A 22,332-nucleotide genomic window follows, 5' to 3' on the forward strand; every position below is an offset into this window, starting at 1 on the left:
GCGAATAGAGCAGTTATTTTTTTTTTGCATTTGAAAGACGACGCATCCTGTACACGCAGCGTCTGTGCTCCTTACGCGTTCCAACGAAATTCCAGGTTAGCCGCCTATCTCAGCGCTGCGTATTGATGTTGCCTCCCATCAACGTGTACTTATCGCCTCCCTTGTGTGTATTATCAGCAGGCGCATCATCTTCTCTTCTACGTATTTGATATTGCTGCACTTATTACGCTCTCAAATGAGCGGTCTCTTCTTCTTCTCCGTCAGAATGACTTCACAGGAAAAGAAATGTTTATCTTCTCTTCCTTGTCATCTCCTCCTCTTTCGCTCTCCCTCTCTCCCTCTCGAGACCACGAAAGAGCGCCATTTACGTCTTACGGGTTACCTCGCTTTGTTTTGTTGTTGTGGTCCTTGTCGCCTGCACAGCTATCATTATATTCGGCGTAACGAGTAGCAACCACAAAGAAATCGTTTTCTTTTTAAATACAAACAAATTTAATTACTATTATTAATCCATGTCCTCGAATATCTCCTCCACGGTCGAAAAGACGGCGGCTGCCCCGCCCACCTTGCTTGAGGCTTTCGCCACCAGCGCCGCGCAGCTACGCCACTTTGGTATTCCCCGCATCCGCGTCGTCGGCCTCAGCGAGGGCTGCACGCAGGCGGACTACGAAAAGCAGCGCAGCCGTCCCGACGGCAAGGACATGGAAACCCTCCTGCAGGAGAGCACCCTGCGCGGCCCGCACGGCGCACTCGGCGCGGCAAGCCACCGCGTGCAGAGCGAAGCGGAGGCGCGTGCGGCGGCGCAGGTGAACGAGGACGTGCCAATCGTGACGGAGCAGGAGTTTATGCATAAGTTCGTGTTTCACTCACGGCCGTGTGTGATTTTGGACGCCATCGCGTCGTGGCCGGCGGTGGAGAAGTGGCGGGACGACCGCTACGTGTTTGATCTCGATCACACGCTTCCGCTGGAGCCGGAGCGCGAGCCGCAAGAGGAGGAGGAGGAAGACGAAGAAGAGCAGGACGACGGCGAAGACACGAATCCCAACGAGACAGAGAAAGCGAGAAGCTCCGAAAAGGCATGTGAGGCGAACGTCTCAGACGCCGCGGCACCTGTGTTAGCCCCCAAGAAGGTGACGGTGGCGCTGACGCCGAACGGCAGGGCGGACGCCGCAACGCGGGTGACCTACTCGACCACCGCTGTGCCGGCTGAAGACGCGGCTGCCGTTTACACCGGCACCGAAGCGCAGAAGCACGCGGTGATGCTGCCCTCGGCGGACATCGTCGACGCGGACAAGCACGTCCGCTGTGAGAAGATCTTCATGTACGCCGCCGAGCTTCGCATGACGCTGCCGCAGCTGTATGGCTTACTGCAGCGCAGTCCCCTCTTCCCACCAGCCAACCCGATCGAGATCGACATGCGCACCTACGCGGACAAATCCCAGGCGCCGGCCATCGCCTACGCGCAGCTGCAGAACAACTGTCTCAACACGGAGTACAACCACCTACACGTGGACATCGGCTCGAACGTGGAGCGCTTCGGCTGTCGGGTGTTCGACAAAGACGCGGTGGAGGCGGCGAACGTGTGGTTCGGCATCCCAGCCTCCGTCTCCTCGATGCACCAAGACTGGGTGGAGAACCTCTACGCGGTGGTGCGTGGCGTGAAGGAGTTTGTGATGATCCCGCCGTGGGAGGGCCCCTTCGTGCCAAAGCCGGAGATCCCCGCCGCCGCCTTCGCGATCGACGAGGCGCAGAGCGTCGTGGACCACGGCGAGGACACAGCGCAGAGTTGGTCGCTGCAGTTTAAGCAGTATCCCGTGAAGGATGGCACGACGGTGCCGTGGATGGACTTCGACATCACCGGGGCGGAGGTGGAGGACGATGCGGAGGGAGTGGCGCGTGCGGAATTGAAGCGACGCCTCGTCGAGCAACGCTGTGAGACGTCCGCGCTGTGGGCGGCACCGATGTGTGAGGACGAGGCGGTCGCCGCGGCGGAAGAGGAGGCGGCCCGAAAGCCACTCCACCCCCTCGTTGCGTACGTACACCCGGGCGAGACCCTTTATTTGCCGGCAATGTGGCTGCATCGTGTTGCGCAGCACGCGGACAGCACCGACATGCACGCACGGGCGATGCATCACGCTGCTGCTGCTGCGGCGGCGGTAGACCCAGCGAATCGCGCACCGACTACCGAGCCGCCGCTGCCCCTCATTGCTGCTGTGAATTACTGGTATGACATGAGCTTCGGTAACCCGTCCGTAGTGATGCTTCGCGAGTTTGGTTTGCTTCTGTGAGTGAGCCACGAAAGCTCCACAGGAAAGCAATGAAAGGGGGAGTTTCTGTGCAGCTGTTGTGGCGTCCGTGATTAGCAAAGAAAGAAAATGATAGGCGTTTGTGAGGCGCGCGCCGTTGGTGCCCACCTGCTGTCCCTCTATATATTTACCTTCCTCCCCCTGTGTTGATTTCTTTTACGGGCGCTCAAGAGACCTTTGTGGAGAAAATTCTCCCTCTCTCCCTCCCTCCTTCCCTCTCGCTGGTCTCATCAAAAAATAATAATAATTGAATTGAACGGCTAATAACAGCGTTAGGATAGTTTGCTAGCGAACAAGCTGCGTTTTCTGTGTGCTGTTATTCCACCTTGTTGCCGCCGTGGTGCAACTGCTCAAACCACGCGAGTAGAAAGAAACGTAAGCGAATGGACTTGCTGTGACTTAGCGAATCGAAAAGAGAACATAGAAGAGGGATGTGGTGACCCCAGTCGCTGTCAACGCATTCTGTTTTGTTTCTTTTAACTGTCGTACTCGGGTAGAGTCGACGGTAGCGATGGGAGCACCTTTGCTGCGTGCTGTCAATCCAATAGCGCGGTGCGGACCCTACCGCCGCTTTTTCTCACTTCCGCATCTTGTCAAGTATGACTCCAACGAAAAATGCTATTGTCGTTTCTCCTGTGCCTCGACTTCTCCTTCTCTCTTTTGTTCTGTTCGAATGTATTACTTCTCTTTTCATCTCTCTGTTTGAATAAATGCACTCACTCAGCGTCTCGCCACGCGAACATACACACACACACACTCTCTTCTTTTTAGCCTGCAGTGTGCAGTACAGCTGTTCTACACAGCGCTTCTCTCTCTCCCTCTTTACATGTTTTTTTTATTTTGGTTTGTTTCTCTGAACGAGTAAGCGTTTAATCTGTAAGGCGCTTCTTTCTATTGTGGTTGCTGCTGTAGGCTGATTCTTTCGTATCTGACGTTTTCACGCTAGGCGCATCTACGCAGAAGAAGAAGCAATCAAAGTAAAAAAAAAAAATGACTGAGAAATCTCTCCTACTGAAGTGCGACTTTGCGGATCACTTCTTCATCGTCGGCACCGACTTCCCCACCGCACGCGTCTTCGACACAACGACGTCGTCTCTCGCGGCGGTGGTCGAACTGCCGCTGCGCAGCCGCACCATCTCGCTCGCTGCGCTGACGCTGACCTCCGTTGCGCTCCGTCGCAGCGAAAATAGCGAAGAGGAGAGCAAGAAAGGAGACGGGCAGGAGGTACGCGCGACCGCCGCAGCGCATGCGCGGCATAGCACGGAGCAGCTGGTCGACGACAACGTGGCGGTGTACTGTGCTGCGGTCGGCCTCAGTAACGGCACTTTACTTCTGCACGACGTCAATCGCGATGTCCTCCTAGCCCACGTGCAGGTCTCAGAGACGCAGCAGCCTCTCATTTCACTTCAGCTCTGCGGGGGCTTTGTGTTTTGTCTGGCGGCAAACAGCATGCTGTACGCGGTGCGTCTGCGAGATGCCGCGGCGGGTCCGTGTTTGCGTCTGCGGGTGCAGCCGGATGCCAGCTCGATCGCCGCCACGAAAGTCACAAAGGACAGCCGCAGCAACGACAGCTCCGCTGCGCATCACATGTACCGAGTAATGGTAGCGGGGCCGACCAATGCGCTGTACGAGGTGGGGTCGCTTGCCAACAACCACAGCAGCGGCAATACGACGCCGCAGCTGTTACACGCGAAGAAGTGCCTTGCCTTTCCATCTCAAGGCACCACCGCCGAGTTTGCGTGGGTGAGTGACGTGAGTGAGGAGCTGGACACTCCAGCGTCTCTCCCCGCTGTCACCGCCAGCGCACAAGATGGCGTAGTGCGTCTGTGGGATTTGCAGTACGATCGCGCCGCGTCGTCCCCCGCGTCTTTGCTGGGCGGTGCGACCAACACGGATGCCGGTGCTGGTGGGACGGGTATGCTTGCCCGTTGCCGTCGCACGCTGTTGTGCGGTCAGCGCATCCTAAGCGTTTCCGTGCTACCCAGTGCAAACGGGCATCATAACGGAACTCGCAAGGGCAACTACATCATGGTCACCACTCTCACGGGCTCTGTCTTGCTGTGGAGTCTCGGGGAGGCGCTGCTGCCGCCGGTGGTGGAGCCGATGCCGCTGAAGCCCGATGTGGTGTTCGTCTCTGCGGTGTCGTCGGGTCGGCTCCTCTTCGCAGCCCTCCGCGCTGCTGCCCAGCAAAGTGCAAAGGAGATCTTCTCGTCGTCCTCCGGCGCGTCTGCAGATGCGCTTCGTGGGTTGGAAGTGACGCTGCTGCGCGGGCGGTTCGCGATGCCGATCTTCGAAACAAAGAACGTCGGGGCTGCCGTCGAGGCATCGAGTTTGTCTTCTGCTGTTGCGGCGGCGACGGTGGCGACACCAGCATCCTCCACGACAGCGCCGTCCAACACAGCTCATCGCACCGCCCTCGCCACACTGGCGCTCGGCGTCGCCGGCAACACGGCGATCACGGTGGTACAGCTGCCGTTGAACACGACCAGCGAGACAGCGCTGGTGGAGCGGCAAGATGTAGATTACCTGCTCGAGCGCACGACGGACGCCGCAACGAGCTCCTTTGTGGTGGTCGACACAGTCTGGGCTGCCCATCAGCAGCAGGTTGCCGCGAAGGCGAGCCAGTCTATGACGGAGGCGTTTAAAGCCCCGCAGCTGTACCATGCGAAGTCGATCCAGGACTTACCGGTGAAGCAGCTAACGCTGGAGCAGCGTCTGCAGCAAATCGCCCGCGAAGAGGCCGCCGCGGCGCGCATCCGCAAAACATTGGCGGGGAAGGAGGGCGAGGTAGATCAGAGCAACAGCAGCAGCAACAACGTCGATGGCGAAGGTGCGGGCCGAAGTGTGCTGTCCCACCACGCGCTGGGTCTCGCCACCATCCCCCTCTATCAGGCGCTACACGCAAACGACACCGCAGCGGTGATAGATCTGCTGAATATGTCGAGTCGCACCGCGGAGGGCATGCGGGCGACGGTGCTGTCGTTGCAGCTGCCCTACTGTCTGCAGCTGCTGCAGGTTATCTCAGAGCGGCTGGGGCTCGTCAGCAGGGCGGTGGAGAAGGCGGTGTCGAACCCCGCCGCGGGAGGTGGAAACGGGCAGAGCGTGCGAGAGGCGAATAAGGCAGATGCACAGAGCAACGGCTCAGCCACGACGGCCACCGCAACCGCCACAGCAGCGGGTTCGGCCGACAGCAACGACAGTAACCTGCGTGCGGACGGCGTGCTGCGCGGCGGCGTCGCCACCTTCTCCATCCGCTCCTCCCTGCTGGAGTGGATCGACGCGATGCTGAATTACCGCGGCAGTGAGCTGCTGGCAGTGCAGCGAGCGTGGAACGCGCGAGCGGCGCGCAAAGCGGCGGGGACGAGCACGCCAGAAGACGACATGGCGGATACCGTCTCTCCACCCAAAGATTTTCTTGCCCCCATCCTCCATCACTATCAGGATCTCTGTGCGCAACACGACAAGCTCGCGGTGTTGTACGGGCGGCTGTCCATCTTCAAAGCGGTCCGCCCGTCGCAGAAGAACGCGTTTACGAACGTGCCGCGGCAGTCTTTGGGATCGAACATCGAGATGGCACGACCCGTTCATGCCTCCTCGGACGCCGCACTGGCCACCAGCGATCCCCACAAACGTCGCCTGCACCTCGCCGAGAAGAGCAGCGTGGTAGACAGCGACATCATCTTCCCCGTCATGTTCAAGGAGTCCCGTGCGCGCTCGGGCCACCGCGTGGTGCGGGTCCGCAGCAAGCTGGAGATCGCCAAGAAGCGCCAGGAGCGTGCGAACAAGGATGCGGCGCTGCAGAAGCGCGCCCGTGCGCTGGCGCGGCAGGAGCTGCATGCGAAGGCGGCGAAAGGAGTGCACAGCATCCTGGACGATGACGATGGCCACAGCACTCATAAAAAGGGTGGCGCGGACGCGATGGAACAGATTATGATGGAGGAGATGCAGCGCGCCGGTGGGGAGCTGGATTTGGACGCGTTGGAGGCGATGGACCTTGCAGGCGACTCGAACTCCGACATCGACGACAGCGACGCGGCGTCCGCCGAGGAAGAGGAAGAAGAAGATAGTGATGTGGAGGCGGGCTCGTCTCGTCATCGTCGCCGCGGTAAGAAGGCGCGACAGGAGGCCGTGGAAACGATGCTTGCTGATGCCGGAGGCGCGGACGATGAAGTCAGTGGAGGCGACGCAGATTCGGGCCTGGACAGCAGCGAGGCGGAGTTCTCCTCCGCCAGCGATGACGAGGTGCAGTCCGACGTTCTGGATGACGGCAGCGAAGAAGAAGACGAGGAGGACGAGTCCAGGAGTGGAGAGGAGGGCAGCGACAACGATGAGGCAGGCTCGGACTACGCTGGGGATGATGATGACGGCAGCAGTGGCGCGGATGATGACGGCATGGGGGACGACATGCGGGAGCTGCTTGCGCGTCATGAAGATGATGCAGACCGCACGGAGCGGCGTAAGGCGAAGAAGGTGCGCACGGATTGATCAGAAAACTACTTTAAAAATGAGTGGGGTAATGAATAAGTCGTGCAGTGTTACACCCCGCTGTGGCGGACTGGCTTTTGTTAATGTCTCGTTCGCACAGGTATTCTCTTTTCTTTCTTCTCTCTTTTTGTCGATGAGCCGTTTGTTTGTGCAAGTCGGTTGTTTTTCGCGTCGACTCCGTTGAACTCCAGCCGAGGAAGGTTCGTTGAACTCTTAAGCTTTTGCGATTTACGGGCGCTTTCCTTTTCCTTTTTTTTCTTAGGTACTGATTGTTTAGTGGGAGAAGATAGGCTAGTGTTGTTTTGAAAAGTCGACACGTGGAATCGATACTTGATAATAATTATTACTCGGACTGTGACTGTTGAAGGCCCAGCCGTGCTGGTGTATTTTATGTTTGGCAAAACGATCCTTCCTGCGCCACAGCTCGAGAGCCGGACACCTGTGAAGGTGTAACGTTAGAAGAAAGAAAAACAGAAAGGGAAACTAACGGCTATGCGGCCATCAGTGAGAGCTGTGCTCTTTTGCTGTTGAGGGCTTTCTTTTCTGTCTGGCGGGTTCACACGAGATTCGAGGAGATCATTTTTCTTTTTTTTCTGGGAACTCGAATGCCGCACGTGTGTGTTTGTCCCTCTCACTCGTTGTTGTGGATGCTTATGAATTACTGTTTTTTAATTAATACCTCCGTTAACGCCAGCCTCTGCCACAAGGACGATTAAGTAAAGGCAAATAAACCGGAAAGGAAGCGAAAGAACAAACAAAACGGCTTTGCACGGAAGAACGCAGCCATAAAGAATGTGTGTGTGTGTCTGTGTGTGTGTTTGGCTTTTGTGTATTTCTTTCCTCCTCTCAGCAGGTACGAAGAGAGAGAAGGAAGGTATACATGTATCTGGATGCTTTCGGACTGGGGGAATAGGATTGGCAGGAGTGAGTTGAGGTGTTCGTCTGCATGCAAAAGACAAACGCTGCCACCCCCAACCCTCTCTTCCTTTCTGCTGCACCAATGCGGGTCTTCGGATTTCCTTTGAAGCGTATTCTATTCCACTGAAAGCGGCTGTTGTTTCGCCCCCCTCTCCAACCCAGTGCATCTTCCACTCGTTGTTCTTCTCTCCTTCTTTTTTTTCTATTATTCTTCTTCTGTCTTCCACCGCATTCCCTTTACGCATGAAGGAGTCGAGACTTTGCTTCCAAAGCGGGAAGGGCTTTTTAAAAATATTATCCGTTTCCATTGACGCTGCGGTTGTGTGCGTGCACCACGTTCTTTTCCCCCTGACTGCTTTTACACCCCATACGCACGTCATTCCCTCGTCCTCTCCCCGCCGCCTTTCGTGCGCCGTTGTCCTTGTCGCTGCTTCTTCATCTCCGTGAAAGCAGCACGACGGGATTTCTTTTCTGTTTGGGGGAGGTATTGAGTCGCCCCGGCCCTTCCTGTCAATTTTTTATTTGAATCATACATCCGATTATACACTCACTATATATATATATATCTACACTAACTATTAGAAGAAAGAAAAAACGGCATGTACGCCCCTACTTCACCGCTGTTGCGCGGCTTCTTCTCGCGCAAGAAGGACATGCAAACAATGCTGGAGGCCCACTTTTGGAGCCTCACCCGCTACCGTATTCTGCCGCTGTTTCTCGGCCTTGACCTTGCCGGCAACGTGATCTTCTATCCTGCCTACCGCAAGCAGAGCTTTGGTGGCTGGACCGCCGTCACGCTCGGGGCCCCGGGCAGCGCGAGCAACGCCTTCCTTAGCTCCGACTTGAGCGGCGTGAATGTGCTGGAGGACGGGCACCCGATGCACTACAAGGCAAGCCGCAAGCTGCAGTCCTTCGTGGCGGAGGAGCGTCGCCGGTGGCAGGCCAAGACCGATCTAGCGAAGAAGAAGCAAGCGGAGGCGATCGCAGCCGCAGCGAAGGGGAAAGCGGCCGAGGCAGCACAGAAGGAGCAGGAAGCCTCTGCGGCGAAGAAGAGCGCTGCGACGCGGCCTCTGCAGTTTGGCGCGGAGGTGTCTACGGAGCACCTCAGCAACTACGACAGCGAGCAGCAGTTCCGCGACATGCTGGCCATCAAGTGCACGCAGCAGCGCTTTTACCAGAGCCACCTGCGCGTGAGCCGCCTCGCCACCTTTGTGTACAAGTGCTTTTACTTTTACCTGTGGGCTGTCCTTGTGTCGCTCATCGTGCAGGGGTACTTGATGTTCCGCGCGTGGGTGAACCAACCGGCGCGCGATGGCTTGAAGAACATCGAGGAGCACGTCTTGCACATCCCGCGCCTGCTCTTCTCGGGCTGCGTCTACGGCTGGGTGTGGCTCGTGCGCACCGCGCAGCCGGTGATTGACCCCGTCGTGCACTTTCTGAGCGCCAACTTTCCGCAGGTGAACTGGGGTGTTGCGTCGGCGGACAACCTCGCAGCGAAGGCGCAACACCTGGCGGACGATGCGCACCCAAAGGCGAAGGAGCGGAAGCAGAAGGAACTGCAGCAGCATCTGAAGTCTGAGGAGGCACGTCGGACGTGGTGGACCCGCGTGCTGATGGTGCTGCTGGCGCTCTTCTCGATTCTCTGTGTCTTGTAGACGTAAAATGTTTAGTTATGGTGCCGTTTAGTGCCGTTGTCGTTTCTTTTCAAAAGACCGCGCTTTTGTGTCTGTTTTCATTGCCTTCTTCTATATTTTCAATGTAGAGTTGTGGAACTATTATAATTACACTTGTTCTTGAATTCGCGTTCTTCATACACGACTTAATTCGTCGACGATTCATTGGTGGTGATTGCTTGAAACTTAGAGATCTTCCTCTTTTTTGAAAAGGGTTTTCTCTCCCCTTCTCTCTTCGGCTGTCGTTGCAAAACAGGGAAAGTAAAACAAAGAAGCAAGTCATGTCGATCCGCAAAACCGCGCAAAAAGCAGTGGAAGCGTCCGTTACTACTTATTGTGTGTTGTGTTGTTTCATTTGTTGTCTTTTCACCTTCTCTTGTGGGCTCTCTTCTTCAACTTTGCGATTCTCCGGGTTTGCTCTGGTGGCTTTCGTGGTGGTTTTTACGAGGAGAAGAGCCTTTTCTTTTCCTACAGTTGTATTTGTTGATGAGCAGCATCGTTATTGATATAGAGGTGGTGCGTGCGCTGTTGGACGGCACACCGTGGAGGCCTTTATTGGGAGGAAAGGTTATGATGTCGTCTGTACTTCCGTTGTTGTTGTTTGTTGCGGTTTTTTGCGTTGGCTCTGCAGCTCCGCGCAGTCGGATTGCCGAAGTCCGCCGCTGTGTTGTCCTTCGACATCGCTTTCAGAAGCGGAAGCGGCAGAGCCGAACGGAGCGGTGCGACGACGCGAAAGGGAGCCCTTTAAATATATACGTTATGGTTTTTGCCGTTTTACTTATACAGGCAAAATGAAGCAGCTCGCATCCATTTGAAAGAAAGAAAAAGGATGGGCCTCGGTTGACAAGCTTTTTTGAGAGGCGCTGCGCTGTCCGCATTCCTGCTTCAGTAACGCAGTCCGACGCAGACTGCTAAGAAGGAGGAGGGGGGGGGTGGGGGAGGGGAAGACATCACATTTCTCTAAACCACACAAGTCTCCTGCGTGCGTCAGGGCAGTTGGACCACAACCAGATATACGCTGGATGCCGGAGAGCCTCCTTCGCCGTTTTGCTCTTCCAGCAGGAAGGGCTCATTTGACGAAACGTGCTGCTTGGCCACGATGATGAGTTTGCTAAGGGGCGTTGGCTTTTCCCACATTCAAACTTCGTTGTTGTTGTTTTTTCGTCCCCTTTTTCTCCTTTTACTCCGCATTTGTTTCTTCACATCAAACGCTCTTTTCATTTTGTTTCTGTCATCTGTGTGCTTACTCGCCCCATGCTTCATCGTTCGCGGTAGTCGTGGTAGTAGTCGAATTATTATTAGTTGCTTTTCTTACTATTAGTATCATTATTGGACACCACGCATTACTATTGTTATGCGTTGCACGGCTGCTCTCTGTCGTCGCGCCACGCTCGCGGCGGCGGTGCCACCCAACTACAGCAACACGCCTTATAAAAAAGACAGCGAAGCCGAAGGGAAGCGGTCCAACGCCAACAAGAATCGCGGAAACACGAGTAGCACCGCGACCCCCTTCGCACTTGTCGCCCCGAAGCTGAGTAGCACGCCGGGCACCACCTTCATCGACCCGAACTCCACCACCGTCGCCACAAGCTTCAACAACAACGACCAAATCAAGTCCTTTCGCCAGCGCGTCTGCGCGGCGACGGACGTATCGATGCGGCCGTTGCTGCTGCTGCTGCTGGATACGCAGGCGGGGAAGGCGGTCGACGACGGAGAGGCCGCCGCTCCTCGGACCCCGGTGGGTGCGCGCGGGGCGATGTACGGTGAGGTGCTGCAGCACCTCTCCTGCCGCTGGGCGGCGAAGTTCTACGGCAAAGTGACGTTTGCCCCTCGCAACTACCCCTACCCGTCCTCGCGCTGGCTGGCCCGTCGCTTTCAGATGAAGAAGCACCGCATCCTCAAGCGCTTCCGCTTTCGCCGCTACAAGCTCGCCGCGGTGGCGAATTTGCCCTTCGCAAAAATGATTCGCGTGGGGATGCTGCCGGAGCTGAAGAGCAGCAAGACGAAGAAGGGCGACGCCGTTGACGGCGGGCTGTCCTCGCAGTTGGTGAGTGTGGCGCGTAGCTCTTCGAGTGGGGGTAAGTCGAAAGGCAAGCGGACGCGTCCCAAGTCAAAGTATCAGGTGTAAAAGTCCTACGTGGCCGTCTGCGGGTGGGTGGGGGGGGGTCGTCCTTTCCATTGCCTCTCGTACGCAGTTGACGTCTCTCTTTACTATTGTCGTTGTCGTGGCGACGGAATACACGGCGGCTCCGCGCATACGTATTCTGATGTCCTTCGCTCTCTCTCTCTCTTGTTTCCTCTTTTCCTTTAGGGAGGAGGGGGGTCGCGGACTTTTGTTGCTGTCGTTTTGAATACGCAGATGAGTGCATATGTGTTTTATTAGTAGCGGAGTAAGAGAACGCGGTCTCTGAATGTTCAGTGTTTTGTTTTGTTTGTTTTTGCCGTGTGTTGTACCTCAACTCCTCTGTGATCGATGCGTTCACGGTTTCATGTGAAGATTGTTTGGTTCTTCGCTGTGTTGTCGCTCGCTTGATTTCTGTGGTGCTTTGGTCACAAGTCGCTGCCAAAGAAACGATGTTGCTATGTGGCAACGCGCAATCCCTTGGAGTTGTTTACGTCTCGTGAAGACGCAGTTGTTTTTCTATGAGAGGACGTCATTTGCGGCTTTTTTTTTGGTACCTCCGACGCTTTTCGCAAAGCCGTTAAGCCAATTCGTGCGGTGGCACGACCGCAGCGCTTCGTCTCTCTCCGAGCTCATCAGGTGTTGTGAGCGACGCTTTGCTGATCTGCGCGACTGGTCGTCAATTCGCGGAAATGCTCAACATCTTCTCTTTCTTCTGGATTTCTCTGCTCTTGTTGTTGTTGTTTTTCCGGTTTCTCCTCCGCCACACGCGCAACGTGCATCACATCCATCGACGCACTCTACCTCTCTCAGACCCGAAAAGAGAAGTATCCAGCTAGCTTATGCTTCTACGGTCGCCTTTGTGGTCTTCTGCGCTGTGGTCGGCAGCGCTCGCAGCCTGCCAGGATCGAGCGACGCAATGCACCTCCGCGCCACGATCCGCATCCAACAACGAAACGTCATCTTGTCCATCATGGGTGGAAACGTGGTCGCTGTTCTTTCAAGGCGTGGAGCTGGGTGTTGCTCGCCATCAGCACTGCTTTGAGCTCCTACCAGCTTCCCTGCTTCAGTCTGTGGGTCAGCACTGGGTGGACTGCACCCTTGACACCATTGTTTCTGCGCGGCTAGCAAAAGTCTGCCCTCCCGCACGTACAACGTTGGCGAGCACTCGCGGCTCATCCTGCTCTTTTTCTCCCACTTCCACTTCCTCTTCTGGGGACGTTGCGGTAGATGGTAGCACGACGACGGCGGCCTCTCTCGAAGCGCTGCTATCGATGTGGAGTGCGCATACACTCTTGGCCGAGCTCCATAAAAAGGCCGCGCTCAGCCCTGCCGCAGCTGTGCAGGATGTACAGAACACCCTTGCGCAGAGCCTGCGGGCCGATGTGTTGCCTGTTGTGTCGTACATCACCCGTTTCTCGAGCCTGCAGAACGGTGATGACTTTTTTCTTGTCCGTGTGCACGTCCTGTCTCGTGCGCTCGTCTTCGTGCTCTCCAGCTTCTTGGCGGAGTGGCACCGGTCAGACAGGGGAGACGGAAACGAGCGCCGGCCATCGAGCTCAGCGGATGTGCCGCATTTATCCATGGCAGAGGCGGCGCTAGCACGGGAGCTGTGTGAATGGATCAGCGTTCTGCAGCAGCGTGCCGATGAGACGAGGGGGAGTGATGCAGACGTACGACTCTTCAGCGTCGCCTACAGGAAAGAGTCCGACTCGTTATGCTCATCTATTGCATCACCACGGCAGCCAGCGGAAGCCCAAGGCTCCTTCGCAGGCGCCTCTACCGAACAGCAGGTGGACAGGACGTGCGGTGGACGGACGTATTGGTCTGATGTGCGTGCGCTGCGAGAGAATACTGCCGAGCAGTTCCAGCTGCTTCAATCCACGCTCACGTCTCGTTACACCGGTGCGGAGGACGAGGAAAGGGCGATGCGGTCCACGGAGAACCAGTCCACACCATCGTGTCACAGAAGCTGGATGGACGAGTTGTGCGAGCAGGCGACGGCGAAACGTGAGAGCTGCGGGCGAGACGACTGCAGGGAGACGCAGCGGCAGCCACCGGTGGCGTCGCCGTCCCCGTTTGCGGGCGTCACGGGTGTGGCAGCAGCGGTGGAGGAGCCAACGGAAGTTTTGGCGAGCATCAATGCAGCACTGAATCAAGTGGCCCTAAGCAGCTCGAAAGAGGTGTAGCTGCTCTCAGAGAGAAAAAAATGAGGGGGATGTATGGCGTGACGAAACGGTGCTCTATTTCAAAAACAAGAAACATCTCCTGATTGCGTCGTCACAGCAAATTTTATCTTGGAAATACAAAGTATGAAGGTATATACTTTCTTAAGTATGTGGCACTACTACCAAGTCTCATGAAGCGATGTTTCGTGCTCTTCTTCCCTTGAACGAGCACCATTGACCAGTTTGTGAAGACATCACACTCTCTTTCTGTATGAGTGTGTGTTATTGATGCCGTTACGCGGATTTTCGTACTACTTGTCTTATGCACGCTTCTTCACATCACTTTTCGTCCCTCTCCACAATTCTCCCTCCATTACCACTCGTACCTGTCCATATTCCTGCGCGAGCAGACGTCTCCTGGTGTGGGACAACCCGCTCGCGCGCTGCCTTTTTTTGTCTCTCTCTCTCGGCACTTCCCGCGGCTTTGCAGACCCCCGCAGAGCACACACAACCTCAGAAACGCAGAACCTTTTATTATTATTATTACTTTTGCTTTCTCCAAGTCGAAGGCAACTTGCCACTTTTCGTTGGTGTTGTTTGATAGCTCCCTGACAGACGTTTCAGAGGCTGTGCGGTTCTCCGTGCGCGTTTCAAGGCACTTGTGCTTCTTCTTTACATTTTTGTTTTGTATTGAGAGTTGCGGGAAGCCGAAGAACGGCGCAGAGGCTCTTAGCCGGTTTCTAAACCGATTAATAAGTCGCCTTCTCTGTGCTTCGTTCTCCTCACGCTGATCTACTTTTCGTCCCTCCATTTGTGTTTCTACGCTTGAGTGATATCCTGCAAGTGTTGTCGGTTTTCTATCTTCCTTCGTTTATTTACGCCCCTCCTTCTTTGAGCCGATGAAGGTCACATGGTTGTTGCGCCGTTGCGGTGGCGCTGTTGGCGGTCGCACCCTGATCTTGATGCGTGCGGCCCAGCGGGCACGAGTCGGTGCCTCGTCGTGGACTTCCCTCGTTGCAGCGAGCGCGCTGAAACGGAAATCACCGCGACGGCAGCGGCGCTCCTCGCAAGACGGCAACCACAACCACCGCGCTGTTGTTCGTTCAACGACAACTGCCACGTCGCACCTTTCTCTCGCGGAGTTCCACCCTGCCATTGCTCGAACGTGGATCGCGGCGGCGTCGAGCAAGATGCTGCAGCCACAGCACGTCTCGCCCGGTAGCCGCAAGCTGGCGTGGTGGATTTGCCCTTCCTGTCAACACCAGTACAACCGACGAATTGACCTGCATCTCGCAGCCGGTGGGGAGTGCCCAAAGTGCAAGGCGAAGCCCTCGTTACAGCCAACCGCAACAGCAGCGTCACCACAGCGCGGTCTTCAGCGCCGCCGCGGACGTGTTGGGACTGCCGCTGTAGAACGCAAAAAGACTGCCACCCCCCCTTCTCCGTCTGCCGCGGCGGTGGCGGTGATTGCGCATCGGTGCCGCCCAGACTCCTCGCAGGCAACCCTCGCGGCGGATAACGCGAACATGCTGAGCAAAAGCGTTGCGGATGATCAGTATTTGCGTGTGCGCGAGACGCGTAATTTGCTGCCCATGCTGGCGAAGAACTTCGACGACGAAAAAGCAAAGATCGGTGCGGCGGAGGTGTTACGCGTTTCGCCAAAGCTGGACGGCATCCGGTGCGTCGTCGCCTACCGCGCCGACACGAAGCAGGTGCTGTTTTTCAGTCGCTCTGGGACGTTGTTTGAGTGCTGCGATGATGTGATTGACCCCGCCGTGCGGCACCTGTTTGAGGTGGATCCTACGCTGGTGCTGGATGGGGAACTGTACAACGACTCCATCAACCTCGCGCAGCTCGCATTGCTTCAGAAGGGGAAGCAGAGGCCCAAGGCTTCGCGTTCCCCTTCTGACCCGGCCGCAGCCTTCTACGCCACCCTTCTCGCCGCAGCAGCAGGGGGAAAAGAGGGGAGAACAAGTGGCGCGGCCAAAGGCACCAACAAGGCAGGGGGCAACGGAGGTGCTGCGGTCACGGACACTGAGAAGCCGGTGGTGATTCGTTTTGAGCAGCTCACCTCTGCCATCCGCACTACGCGGCAGCATCGCACACCGGCCGTTGCAGCGCTGCAACGGCAGCTGCAGTACCACGTTTTTGACGTCCTCTACGCGCGTGACTTTGTGACCGGGTCGGCCGCAACGGTTCCTTTTAGCATGCGCCACGCCGTTCTCGAGAAGCTGCTTGCCGAGGCCACCACGTACAACCTGTCGCACATCCAAGACTACAACCCGCTGGTGCTCCGCTGCGTGCCGAACTACGCGTGTACGCTGGACAGCGTCGACACGGTGCTGCGAGCCGCAATGCGCGTCGGCTACGAGGGCGTCATGATCCGCCGCGAAGGTAAAGGGAAGCACGCTAGTGTGCCGCAGGCGGCGAAGACAAAAGTAAGGCGAGCAGCAGCTGCCACGTCGTCATCGGCCACTACCTCGACGGCGCCTGCGCCATCATCCGGCGATGGCAGCGGAGGGTACGGCTACGGACAGCGCAGCGGCACGCTGTTGAAGTACAAGGTAATGCAGGATGCGGAGTACGTCATCGTCGGAGCCGTAGAAGGCTCAGGCAAGTGGAAGGGGAGTCTTGGTTCCTTTATATGTGTCACGCCCGATGAACAACAACGCTTCACCGTGACGCCCGCCAGCACGGATAGCGAGAAGAAGCGCATGTGGCGGACGTGGAGGCAGGCGTACAAAGGTAAAGCGCTGACGGTGCAGTATCAAGAGCTCACGCCGGACGGGGTGCCGCGGTTCCCGGTGGGGAAGGGTGTGCGCGGTGCTGCGGATGGACACGACTGGCTCTAAGCGCGTGCTTTTGGTCATGAAGTGGAAGACGAAGAGAAGGGGAAGCAAAAGAACTATGAAGGCGCGGCGGAGGAAGCCGGTGATGTGCATTATTTACCGGGGTCTTTATATCATTTTTCATTTTCCCCCGTGCGTTTGAGCCGTCCCTCTGATTTCCCCCTTCTCGTCATTTTCTTCTCTGTTGTTCCGCTTTTGCTGTATCCAAAGCTGCCGCAGAATACTGTGATTCGTTGATGGCATTCACCTGCACGCACACGCACACTTAGCGATTGCAGAACTCGGTAGAGGGAGTTAGGCAGACGAACTACCTTGTCAGCTGTGAGTGTTTTTGTTATTATTATTATTTGCTGTCTTGCACCGCCTTCTACTCATCTATAGAGGATTTCTCAATTCCACGAAGTTAGAAGCTCACTGCAAAGAAAAAAATCGGAGGCACCTTCGTTTTCTGTTTCGCACCTGGGACGTTGTCGTGGGCGCTATCGTGTACGAAACTGTCCCATTTTATGTGCCCCTCTGAGTACACGGTAAAACCTCTCCTTACTGTGTGTTGTTGTTTTCTTTTCCTTCCCTTCTCCATTCCGTTCATTAACTCTTGTACCTTTAGATGCTCACGTAATACGGCGAAAAACTCACACCTGGTGAAACTCTTATGGAGAGAAAAATGTGGTCTTGCGGTCGCCGTGGTCGTCTGTTGGGTGGTCCCTTCCTCGGATGCTCTTTGCTTTCTTTCTACACACGGATACATATATACGGAGAGAGTCGTTCTGTGAAGGGTGTTGTCGCTCTTTCCCCTTTCGGCGTCAGATGTTCTTTCTCGCCTGCGAGACAAACAGTATACGATTTTTCCTAAGAGCATTGGGAAAAGAAACGTGCTCCTCGTCTTTCGCTGTAACTCGCTAGGCTCTTCTCTGTCTCTGTTGTTCTTGATACCTCTCTTTTCTTCTTCTGCTGTATGGGACCGCGTAAGCTTCACATCAAAATTGGGAAAAAAATAGAGAGAGCATCGTAGTAGTTGCGGTCGATCAACCGACTCAACACACACCAGCGACAGTGTAAGCCTTTTCATATACATCCACCGTACTTGCACAGAAGCGTTCACATACATACATACATACGCATACGCATACACATATACATATAGATCTGCATACAACCACTGGCATTGTCCGGCTTCTTTCCATACACGCACGTAGCACCACAAAAGCGTCCATCATCTTCTTCTTCGATCTTTTTTTTCTCGATCATGTTTCGTCGTCAGCACCTGCTCTTAGCGGCGCGGCTGCCCATCGACAGCACCAAACTCTTCGGTGCCGGCCGCGAGCGCAGCTCCCATCAGCAGCGCGTCTACACACAGCTCAAAAAAGCGAGCATTCAAGAGGCCTTTCCGCACATCGCCGCGTGTTGGGTGGGTCCGTGCTGGGGCACCGTCATGCAGACGCCGAGCAACGTCACGCCGGTGTGTCTCAAGATGGCGGTGTGGCGCTGCTCCCGCTGTCTGCAGGAGTTTGAGATGTCGATTGCGAAGTTTATCGACGAGGGTGGCATCTGCCCGCACTGCCACAAGCCGCAAAAGAAGCTGGACAACATCACCGTGCAAAACGCCAAAGGCGAGCTGGTCAGCAAGAAGCCGCAGTACGTGAAGGCACCACGCATGATTCACTCAAATTACCGCAGCGTCCTCTTCCACAACCCCGAGTGGGAGTCGAAGAACATTCAGCCGATGCTGGCGCAGCGGTGGGAGCTGGTGGCGGATGAACTCACAAAAGGGAGTAGCGAGACGAACGGAGCCGCCGTGCAGCAACAGTCACAGCAACAGCATCTGCTGCTGGCCTCACCGAAGATCGATGGCATCCGCTGCATGATCGGCTTCAATCAGAAGAAACAAGAGGTTCAGTACTTCTCCCGCGGCGGGATTCTGTTGGAGTGCTGTCACGGCCTCACTCCGCAGCTGACGCCGCTCTTCGCGCAGGATCCGACCCTTATGCTGGACGGCGAACTCTTCGCACCGGAGTGCAATTTCGAGCAGCTGAACGGGTTGGTGCGCCGCCTCAGTCGCTCCAGCACACCGGCAATTCAGGAAGCGCAAGCTCGCTTGTTGGAGTACTTTGCGTTCGACATCATGTACAGCTCGCAGCTCTCCTCTGTCGACGCGCCGTTTGACGAGCGCTACCGTCTCTTGAAGAAACTTATCCCCGTCTGCGGCGCCAAGCGCATTAGCAACTACGTCCACGATGAAAAGAAGAAGAAGGTGATCCGGGCGAAGCAGCGCAACGCAGCGACGGAGACGAACGGCGAGCTGGTGAAGATCTACCACGTGCCCGCCGCGCAGGTGCACCCCAGTGAGATGGAGGATGTGCTGACCGAGGCGTGTTCGCAGGGATTTGAGGGGGTCATGATCCGCAGACCGGAGTTCCCCTACGAGCACGGGAAGCGCAGCTTTGGGCTGCTCAAGTACAAGCAGATGCACGACGCGGAATTCAAGATTGTGGGCTACCTGCCCGGAGAGGGAAAGTTCAAAGGCGGGTTGGGCGCCTTTGTGTGCGAGACGAAGGACGGAACCAAGTTCAATGCCCCGCCGAAAGTAACGTACAAACGCCGCATTGAACTGTGGGGACTGCGGAAGGAGTACCTCGGCAAGTACTTGACGGTGCAGTATCAGGAGCTGTCCTCGCAGGATGTGCCGCGCTTCCCGGTCGCCAAGACGGTGCGCGGCGGCGAAAACAAGCAGGAATGGTTATGAGCCCATAAATGCATACATACACATCAACATCGCAGCAGTCCGTGACTGTAAGATAGAGAAGTGCGGTTTTGTTTTTCCATTTTTCGGAAGACCCATCCTTTATGGATTCTCACGGTTTTCTTTTTTCTTCGACAGAAGGTTGTGGCATGAACCGAAATGAAAAGGTGGAGCTGCGTTGAAGCGAGCGAATGGCAGTGTGGGAACCACTTCCCTCCCCCTGCATGTTTTCTGCTCCACTGCCTTCCTCCTTCTCTCTCTTCCCAAACGGAGGCTGTTTGACTTCAGTGAATGGAGGAGAAGAAGGAGTCTTTAGCTCTGTTACGGTTTTTTTTCTTTGGTGGCGGCGAACCTCTTCCTGTTGACCTTTCGCACTTGCCACGAAACTTGCATAGACCAGCTGCGTCTATGTACGTTTTAGAAATAGAGGGTTTTTTGTTGTTTCTGTTGTTGTTGTGTCTGTTGTACAACTAGCTGGTATCGCCGCATCGTTGCTTTAAGTTTTAGTGGATTATCTCCTCTTCGGTTTTTTTTGTCTTCTTCTTTCTTCGTTTCCTCTGTGAGAGTGACTCTCATCGTCCTGGCACACCCATTTGCTCTGATACGAACAAACAGAACTGTACGTGAAAAAATTAGCACTCAATTCGAAGAAGAAGCGCGCTCTCCTGTCACATTTCGTGGCCTAATCGCGAGCTTTCAAGAAGGGTGGCAGCTCCACACATTCGCTTCACCTAACGAGAAATGTAAATGAGCGGAAGAAAGACGCGTGGAATGTGGATTCGATGTGGAGCAGTCAGTTTTTTGGATGATGTCCCTGCGTTGTTGGCGTCGCCTGATAATGCGAAGGTCTCTCTCCCTCTCCCTCTCTCTACCAGGCGCAGTCTCAAAGTTTTGCTTGTTTGTCGCCACTGTCAGCAAGCATTCAGAAACTCTGTGTCTGTGTGCTTCGGCCTTTCTGGTGTACCACTCTGAGCCAATTCATCGCCAAATACCTTACATCTCTTTTCTGCTACCCTTCGTCTGCGCACAGCATTTTCAAGTGTTCTCCTCCTTTCTTTTTTTTTTTGGTAGGGAGGGGCCTGAGGAGTGTCGTACTTATCGTACTTTTTTTTCATTTGCTTACGTTACTCTCACACACAAGCTGTTTCTCTCCCTGTCCATTAAGAACACCGATCCGATGATCCGTAGTCTGTGCCGCTACTCTTGCGTTCTGCCGCACCGCGTGGCCAGCGTGTCGTCAGCGTGCGGTGGGAGTACCGTTTCGCGCGGTCGCCTCCTCGCCGTCCCCTCCGCCCGCTGGCCACAGGGCGCTGCAGCCTACCGGTGCAGCGGCATATCGCTGGCCGGGCACAACGATCAGCCCGTCGCCTTGTCGGCTCTCACCAGCTCCACCCGCCGTCTCTCTTATGTCGTGAACTCGTCGAACTTCGAGACCGAGGTGATCCAGTCACAGCAGGCTATCTGCCTTGTGTACTACATCAACAGTAGCAACTGCGCCGCGTATCTCAAATCGGCGGAGAAGCTCGTGGATGCGGTAAACGCAGAGACCGCCGGGCTGGAGGTCGCAGACGCGACGGTGAGCGCTGCTTCCGCCACAGAAGCCGCAGAAGCTGGCCTCACCATCGAGACAGAAAGTGGTGTCGCCGTAACAGGACCGAACTCAAGCGATCCGACGTCGCCCCCCGCACCGCTTGCAAAGATGCAGTGGTTGAAGCTGTGCACCATCAACGCGGACGAGAACCGCAACTTGGCCTCCGCCTTCTCGGTCGAGCGCGCGAAGCTGCCCGTGACGTACTTCGTCATGCAGGGCACGATCATCGATAAAGTGGTCGGCCACGTCGCGGCGGGCCGCCTCGAGAGCATTTTAGTGAAGTTTCTGGAGCACTACCAGAAGGAGATGAACGTCGATTTGCTGGCCCGACACAGCAAAGCCGGCACCGGCGGAAAGCCCGACGCTTCAACTAGCCCGCTGCCCTCAGCGGCCACTGCGGACCTTCTCCGTGGCACCTCCACCACCTACTTGCAGGACAAGATGATGAACGCGCTGGTTGGTACGGATATGATCCAACTACCGGAGCAGGCGGAGCAACTTGACGGCATACGTAGAACCCTGCAAGAGGCTAAGAAGAAGGCGCACGCGGAGTTGCAGGAGCTGTACAAGCAGCTCGGGATGGACATCCGGCGGCTGACCGATGCCGAGATGCACGCACACTACTTTAACTCGTCGCAGTTCCGCGCACTGGGCGTCATTGCTGGGTTAGAGGCGCTCTACCTCGCGCGCTCCTACGCGACGCTCGGCGACGTCGCGCGCGCAAACGTGGATTGGGCTCGCCGTGCCGTGCAGAAGGACTTTGCGCCGATCCAAGGCGACCCAACGCTGCGTCGGGTCATGGCGTTGGTGGAGGTGAATCTTGTTCGAGGGGAGCTGCGTACCGCCGCGACGCTCGCCGCGCAGGATGCGAACCGTCTCCGCAGCTCTTTGGCCGCCATGGATACCGATGACGTGATGAATGCGCAGCACCATTCGGCGTTACGGGAGATGGAGATGTTTATTGCAGGGCAGAGTCAGTACTGCCTCGACATGCTGCGCATCATGGACGAGCACGTCGACAGTCGCACACTCGACAGCAGCGATTTCCCTTCTGCGGTGATGGATCAACTGTTTGAGATGCTCAAGACGAACCTGAAACTGAGCCGCACGAAGCTGCCAGTCTCATCGGCAGCAGCAGCATCAGCGAAGCAGCAGCAACAAGGCCAGGGTGCGGAGGATAAAGTTGTAATGACGGACTTGCTGGAGGGCAAAGAGCTGGACACGACGGCGAAAAGGGTGTTTACAGCGCAGGCGCGTGTGCCGCAGATCCGCGCTCTCATTACGTCGCTCGTGCAGCTGTACCCGACAGATCCGGCGGCGCAGGCGGCGCGGTCGCGTCTGTCGTCGTTACTGTACTAGTGTTGCTGTCAAAAGGCACCTGGATGTGGTAGGTCCCACACTCGTCCTGCTTTCGTTGTTGTTGCTGATGGTTCCTTCTTCTTACGGCTCCTCTTCCAGCACGTGCAGATAGTTTGCCCTG

The 22,332-nt window shown here is 56.1% G+C and overlaps 8 protein-coding genes across 10 annotated transcripts; all 8 read left to right on the top strand.

The window, feature by feature from the left end:
• Positions 1–354: 354 nt before the first annotated feature.
• ABB37_00928 (hypothetical protein) lies at positions 355–2,288 on the top strand (the record flags this gene model as incomplete). The annotated part of the gene is made up of 1 exon (XM_015797318.1): positions 355–2,288. The coding sequence occupies exon 1, from the start codon at positions 513–515 to the stop codon at positions 2,286–2,288; it is 1,776 nt and encodes a 591-aa protein (XP_015665326.1). The 5' UTR covers positions 355–512.
• Positions 2,289–3,296: 1,008 nt separating this feature from the next.
• ABB37_00929 (hypothetical protein) lies at positions 3,297–6,791 on the top strand (the record flags this gene model as incomplete). Its single annotated transcript, XM_015797319.1, has 1 exon — positions 3,297–6,791. The coding sequence occupies one exon, from the start codon at positions 3,297–3,299 to the stop codon at positions 6,789–6,791; it is 3,495 nt and encodes a 1,164-aa protein (XP_015665327.1).
• Positions 6,792–7,956: 1,165 nt separating this feature from the next.
• Positions 7,957–9,364, top strand: ABB37_00930 (putative mitochondrial hypothetical protein; the record flags this gene model as incomplete). The annotated part of the gene is made up of 1 exon (XM_015797320.1): positions 7,957–9,364. The coding sequence occupies exon 1, from the start codon at positions 8,309–8,311 to the stop codon at positions 9,362–9,364; it is 1,056 nt and encodes a 351-aa protein (XP_015665328.1). The 5' UTR covers positions 7,957–8,308.
• Positions 9,365–10,655: 1,291 nt separating this feature from the next.
• On the top strand, positions 10,656–11,510 carry ABB37_00931 (putative mitochondrial hypothetical protein; the record flags this gene model as incomplete). The annotated part of the gene is made up of 1 exon (XM_015797321.1): positions 10,656–11,510. Exon 1 carries the CDS (start codon positions 10,737–10,739, stop codon positions 11,508–11,510), a length of 774 nt encoding a protein of 257 aa, XP_015665329.1. The 5' UTR covers positions 10,656–10,736.
• Positions 11,511–12,778: 1,268 nt separating this feature from the next.
• ABB37_00932 (hypothetical protein) lies at positions 12,779–13,693 on the top strand (the record flags this gene model as incomplete). The annotated part of the gene is made up of 1 exon (XM_015797322.1): positions 12,779–13,693. The coding sequence occupies one exon, from the start codon at positions 12,779–12,781 to the stop codon at positions 13,691–13,693; it is 915 nt and encodes a 304-aa protein (XP_015665330.1).
• A 384-nt stretch (positions 13,694–14,077) lies between these two features.
• On the top strand, positions 14,078–16,524 carry ABB37_00933 (putative mitochondrial DNA ligase k alpha; the record flags this gene model as incomplete). Of its 2 annotated transcripts, none has more annotated exons than XM_015797323.1 (1): positions 14,078–16,524. In XM_015797323.1, the coding sequence occupies exon 1, from the start codon at positions 14,572–14,574 to the stop codon at positions 16,522–16,524; it is 1,953 nt and encodes a 650-aa protein (XP_015665331.1). In that variant the 5' UTR covers positions 14,078–14,571. The 2 variants fall into 2 exon arrangements, with proteins under 2 accessions (XP_015665331.1, XP_015665332.1); XM_015797324.1 differs by having other exon boundaries at positions 14,081–16,524.
• A 965-nt stretch (positions 16,525–17,489) lies between these two features.
• Positions 17,490–19,264, top strand: ABB37_00934 (putative mitochondrial Dna ligase; the record flags this gene model as incomplete). Of its 2 annotated transcripts, none has more annotated exons than XM_015797325.1 (1): positions 17,490–19,264. In XM_015797325.1, the coding sequence occupies exon 1, from the start codon at positions 17,768–17,770 to the stop codon at positions 19,262–19,264; it is 1,497 nt and encodes a 498-aa protein (XP_015665333.1). In that variant the 5' UTR covers positions 17,490–17,767. The 2 variants fall into 2 exon arrangements, with proteins under 2 accessions (XP_015665333.1, XP_015665334.1); XM_015797326.1 differs by having other exon boundaries at positions 17,518–19,264.
• Positions 19,265–20,140: 876 nt separating this feature from the next.
• Positions 20,141–22,211, top strand: ABB37_00935 (putative mitochondrial hypothetical protein; the record flags this gene model as incomplete). The annotated part of the gene is made up of 1 exon (XM_015797327.1): positions 20,141–22,211. The coding sequence occupies exon 1, from the start codon at positions 20,439–20,441 to the stop codon at positions 22,209–22,211; it is 1,773 nt and encodes a 590-aa protein (XP_015665335.1). The 5' UTR covers positions 20,141–20,438.
• Positions 22,212–22,332: the final 121 nt, after the last annotated feature.

Source organism: Leptomonas pyrrhocoris (assembly GCF_001293395.1).
Source record: "Leptomonas pyrrhocoris isolate H10 chromosome Unknown, whole genome shotgun sequence".
Taxonomy (NCBI): Eukaryota; Euglenozoa; class Kinetoplastea; order Trypanosomatida; family Trypanosomatidae; genus Leptomonas; species Leptomonas pyrrhocoris.